Source organism: Puntigrus tetrazona, chromosome 6 (genome assembly GCF_018831695.1).
Source record: "Puntigrus tetrazona isolate hp1 chromosome 6, ASM1883169v1, whole genome shotgun sequence".
In the NCBI taxonomy this organism is placed as follows: Eukaryota; Metazoa; Chordata; class Actinopteri; order Cypriniformes; family Cyprinidae; genus Puntigrus; species Puntigrus tetrazona.
Window position 1 is genome coordinate 20548817 of NC_056704.1, and position 5785 is coordinate 20554601.

At 36.8% G+C, this 5785-nt stretch overlaps 1 protein-coding gene across 1 annotated transcript in view; it reads left to right on the forward strand.

The window, feature by feature from the left end:
* The window catches only part of srgap3 (SLIT-ROBO Rho GTPase activating protein 3), a 128835-nt gene that overhangs the window by 112551 nt on the left and 10499 nt on the right, over nt 1–5785 (forward strand). Inside the window, exons 12-17 of the mRNA XM_043241662.1 lie at nt 616–718; nt 2235–2295; nt 2943–3020; nt 3637–3771; nt 4425–4530; nt 5217–5444. Coding sequence (XP_043097597.1) covers nt 616–718; nt 2235–2295; nt 2943–3020; nt 3637–3771; nt 4425–4530; nt 5217–5444 — 711 coding nt within the window. The remainder of the gene's footprint in view (nt 1–615; nt 719–2234; nt 2296–2942; nt 3021–3636; nt 3772–4424; nt 4531–5216; nt 5445–5785) is intronic.

Sequence of the window (5785 nt, forward strand, 5' to 3'; positions counted from 1 at the left end):
ATATATTGGTACTCTGACATGAAATTGTGCTAGTGTAGCTAGACGTGTTTCCAATCATGATAGAATATGTTTCAGGTCCAAATAATAAAGAGAACTGGTCTTTGTTCAAGTTCTATGACTATGCAGTTTCATCGAAAAACATCCAAATTGCTCGTATCTGTTAATTATTAATTATTTTAAGCAAATATAAAGAACAGCTTGTGCTTGTGCCCTCACGTTTACAACCAAAGTACAGAGCCATGTCACGTTTGACTTTGATTTCATTTACCGGTCTGTCAAAACAGCAGTTATGTTTCCATAGCTAAATGTTTCAATAAGGACCTGATTCAGTGGTCCTATAGGGAGTAGAAAACTCCCTGCAGTTGTTATCGGTTAATTTGAGGTCAAAAGCATTAGGATGTAATTACGATCTTTTAAAGAACAACAATTAATGCCTGTTGCTGATTTAAGCCCCTCATTATCAACTGTTTTCCCCGCTTACACATAAGTAAGAGTCAAATAGATGGGTATGGGTTCGCTATGTAGGTTTTTCAGGTTTTTGATAAACTGTAATATGTCATATAAAGGGTGTTTTGTATATGTGTTTTGTTCCATCTACCCATCTCCATTCCTCAGACCCCCAACCCTTCCCCCGAAACCACAGAAATTGCGGAAACCAAGGCCTCGTTCCATCTATAACCATAAGCTGTTTAACGGCAATATGGAGAGTTTCATTAAGGTACCCACTGACTTTGGTGCTAACAGCACCCCCTGATGGGCTGGAGGGATGGCTGAAGCTCTGTCTGTTTTTTTCCTCACTGACTCATACGCTCACACCCTCTATTTGCTTCTGTTAATTTCCCGTCTTTCGCCAGGTGGCGATGATGCAGATGATAAGGGTGGCCGCTGATGCCCTCCTTCCTAAATAGAGACTCAGCAGGGCCCATTAGCTTGTAGGGAACTGCCTTAATGCTTAATTTACGCAATTAAGTGGTCGATTACCGCTTAGAATTAAAGTATTTTGTTTAAAAAGCCATAAATTTCAGAGAAAATTAAACGAAGGGTATCACGTTCTCCACATGCTTCCCTTTACTGCATCTCTAGCCATTCCAGCAGCCGCGCTAATGCTATTCCACGCAGTCACCACCACGACACTGTCGTCTTTGTGGCGATTCTGTCGTCCCTTCCTTTCTAACTGTGATTTTCTCACCTCTTTCACTCTTCTGCTCTGCTCTACGCTGCTTTGTGTCCTAGGGGAAGACGGAATGCTCGTACCCGCAATCAGGTACTGTAGAATAGGGCCAGGCATGGACTGTCTTTACCTTTCAGATAAGGCTGTAATACTTTTGCTTAAACAAATGACACGTCATTGCTGCTTTTCACTAAGTTCAAAGAGAAATTCGAACAAGCTTTCTGTAGTGAACTTCAGATGAATTGCCACTAGCAGCCTTGACTGAACTTTTTCTATTGTGTTATGCCTTTGAGGACAGACATGCTTAATGCTTTGCTTTATTTTCTACTAAAACAATGGAAAAAAGGCTTATTTTTGAAGTTTTGTGTATATATTTCCTGGTTTTAAAGTATTCAGTAAATTGTTACTTAAAGGTGCACCAACCAGTTTTTCCCATTTTAAAAAAGTGTAGCATCTAATAATACACAAAAAATTTTCAAATATTTGTTTAGTTATACAAAAAAGGTAAATAGATTACATTTTATAACAGAAAAAAAGCTGGTTTAATTCAAATTCATATTCCACAAGAAACCATGTCCAATATTATACAGAGATAAAGCAAGTCATTTTTAGCTGGTCATGTGATCTCAGCATGGATACCCTAAGATGCCACCAGCCCTATGTTAGATACAACATATTTCATTAGATTTATTAGGAGTGTACATGATTTTGTAATATTTTATTTTTAGAATTTTATTCTACTTTTTAATAAGGGAAAAATGAGCAGGTGCACCTTTAAAGGAACAGATCAACGAAAAATGATGATTCAGTAACCATTTGTTCATGCTAATAATGCTCCAATTCTGCACGACTTACAAAAAATATTTGGAAAAATGGTATTTGACCATACTATGAAAATTAATTGAGTCCAGTTTTGTTTTACTTCTTCTTCTTTTTTGTTCCCCAGAAGAAGAAAGTCAGGTGTGGTTAAGCAGAATTGTCATTTTTTTTGGTGAACTGTCCCTTTAAATCTCAGCCACAGCTTTAAAACCGGTGCCATTTTGTAATGATTGTTGTCTTTCAGGACTCAGGTCAACCCATTCCTCTGGTGGTGGAGAGCTGTATTCGATACATTAATCTATATGGTAAGCGGTTCAAGGAAAGGTCACTAATCGATTGCAGATAAACATGCTGACTCAGGAGCTACTGGAAACCATTAGAGAGCTCTCCAAAAACAACACATCCCCTTATCATTCAGAGAGCGCTCGACATACTCAACCAGAAAGAGACACAGATGCTAATTTGAATAAGGACTCATCTGTTGCAAGTTTAAGTGATCCCGTGGTACTTTAGAAATAGTTCCATATAAAGTCCATCTGTCAGGGTAAAGCTAAAGTCTGTGAATTTAGAGAATGACATTGGTTTGGCTGCTAAATATGCTGTGGATTGATGATTTGTTGTTTTGCTAGAGACTATAAATTTTTATAGATGTCAAGGCAGAAAATAATAATGCTATAAACTCTATTCTCTCTGCTGGCTCGAAGATTGTTAACAAGAACCTAATCTACTCTTTCTTTGAGGTTATTTCTTTAAGATCATAGGCGTTCCCTCGGGATCCAATGAAAATGATTGGAATGTCTTTGGCAAAAGTCATATGTGCCAAAAAAAAAGGACCTCTTAGATGGAAATGTTGCATTTCCTCCTGTGCGCATATTGTTTTGAACTGGAAGTAATGCAATATCATGCCTTGACAAGTTTTCGACTCATGCTTCTTTTTATTTTCCTGTGCCAGGGCTGCAACAACAAGGCATATTCCGAGTTCCTGGATCTCAGGTCGAAGTCAACGATATTAAAAATTCATTTGAAAGAGGTTAGGTCCCTTACTTTTGTTTATGTACTTTTCAAACTGTGAAAATGTTTTTTCTTGCACGTCAGATCATCATTGTTGAGCAGAGGGTGTAAATAACATCAGAAAATTAAATTTGGTGGCAGGATTCCGAAATGCCTTTCATTTAGAAATGCCTTCCTGTGAAACAAATTGATTCTACATTTAGCTCATGTTTGCAGATATAAACAATCATCTGCCTGGCTTTGATATTGACAAATAATGTATCAAATTATATAAGCCGTTTCTAAGATTATTGCATCATCAAAATCATTCTATTTGCATGGAAATATTTACCACCCAGAAATAGTACAGTAAATAATACAAATAAAATTCTTAAAATAGTAATACTGATATTGGACATCCAGAGTAACTGATCAGAACCTTTACTGGATTTGTCATCATGTCTTTTTAAGTTACTCAGTTCATCGGAGGAGCGTATTTCAGCTACAAAAAGGGATGCAAGATAAACAAAAAACACTTTTATGTTATCAGTTATTAGATGTTATACAGCAGTAGACCCTTAACTTTCTTTATGTTATATATTAGGATTTTGTGTGTTTTTCTCCTACAATAACTATTTTTGCACCATTTATTTCAGGTGAGGACCCACTGGTTGATGATCAGAGCGATCATGATATCAACTCGGTGGCCGGTGTTCTCAAGCTGTATTTCAGAGGACTGGAAAACCCTCTTTTCCCTAAGGAGCGCTTTCTGGATTTGATCTCCACCGTCAGTGAGTTTCAGCTGCAGGATAGGTTGAAATGTCACCAGAGTGATTAAACCTGATATTACTTCACAGTTCGCTTTTATTTGTTGTATGTTTCTACTGGTGCTTGGCTTCATCTTAGCAATTTCACAGTACAAAGCAATTTGTCAGTTCCTTATATTGTTTTTGGGAAAGGTGTGTGCCAAGAGAACATAGTTTATGTGTTGTTGTTTTTACTCAGCAAGAATGCATTATAGTTTATAAAAGTTACAGTAAACATTTTTCTAGATGTTATAGAACATTAGTTTCAGATAATTCATTTTTGTTAGAATCTTGAAAAAAAGTATCAGTATCATGGTTTTTACAAAATAAGCAGCATGAATCTTTTCAGCAATAATAATTTGAAATGTTTTCCGAGCACCAAATCAGAATATTAATATGATTTCTGAAAAATCATATAACACTGAAGACTAGAATAATGGCTACTAAAAATTACATTCTAGTAAATATTTAAATAGAGAATAGTTACTTGAATATTTCAATTTTTACTGTATTTTTGATCAAATTAATGCAGCTTTTTTGGGTCTTCATTCATAAAACATTAAATACCAGCAGGTGTGTACATTTTGAATGTACATTTAAATTTGTTTAAATATTTATATGTCGACGTTTTGTTTCAGAGCTTGAATCATCTGCGGAAAGAGCCCACCACATCCAGCAGATCATCGTCACCCTTCCTCGTACCATCATCATCGTCATGCGATACCTGTTTGCTTTTCTAAACCAGTAAGTTTTATATTTCACCAAAACTTTTTCCATGGCATTCTTTAAACTATTTGACCGGCAGTCACAAACGATACATGCTCAAAAGTGGGATGCTAATCCGTAATTTCACCACATTGCCTTCACAGCATTTCTGTCTTTAGTCTGTAAATCTCCTAGTAAATCACCATTTATATGAATAGCAGCAGTCACAAGCAAAGACATTCATTATATTTACAAAGAGCTATTCAGCAGCCCCCACTATTCTTGTCTAATTTATGACCACATCTGTCAAGGAGTGCTTTAGAGGATATTTATGCCAGAAGAAACCCATCAGTCTGTACTGTACTATACCTGTCCTGTTCTCCTGGCTTTTTATTGATGCTTCCTGTTCCCACCCTCCCCCAGACCGAACAAAGAATTTGATTTCACATCATGAGTTTTCCCTCTGACTTCTTTCTCGCTTTCATTTGCTCTTGGTTCTCGCAGCTCTGACTCATTTGAACTTCACTTTTGCAGTCTAGAGACTTCCCAGTGAGAGATGAGCTGAAAGATAATACACTGTACATGGAGATGAATTCTCTAGGACAAAATTATGAATTAATATATTAAAATAGACAGCAGGAGTAAGAGAGAAAGTTTTTGAAAGTTTTTGTAATTCCCGCAGCATTGCATCATCTCTAAGAACTTTTTCGTCTCTTCATCTCTAGTCTGTCTCAGTACAGCGACGAGAACATGATGGACCCATATAACCTTGCCATCTGTTTTGGACCCACTTTGATGCCCATCCCGGAGGGTCAGGACCCTGTGGCCTGTCAGGCTCATGTTAATGAAGTCATCAAGACCATCATCATCCACCACGAGGTCATCTTCCCCAGCCTGCGTGAGCTGGACGGCCCTGTTTATGAGAAATGTATGACTGGAGGAGAGGAGTACTGGTGAGCTCTAGACTTTAGCTGGATTTTGTTGTTACTAAAAAATGTCATAATTCCTCCATTAGAGCCAGCTGTGGCTTAAACTGAGCTCAGTACTATGAATGAGGAGTTTAGCACTCAGGTCATAGAAAGTGGAGTAACTTTTGCAGACTTTTTTGAATCTATAGCTGAAAGCAGTATGTATGAGAAGGAAATTCCACAACATTGTTTGATATAGAGTGTTGTTCTAAAATATTATAATGCTAATATATCGTTGCTAATATATATATATATCCAAGGAGCGTGATGGAAATGGTTTGCTTTGGTTAGTATTATTTAAAAAAAAAAAAAATTATTATACATTT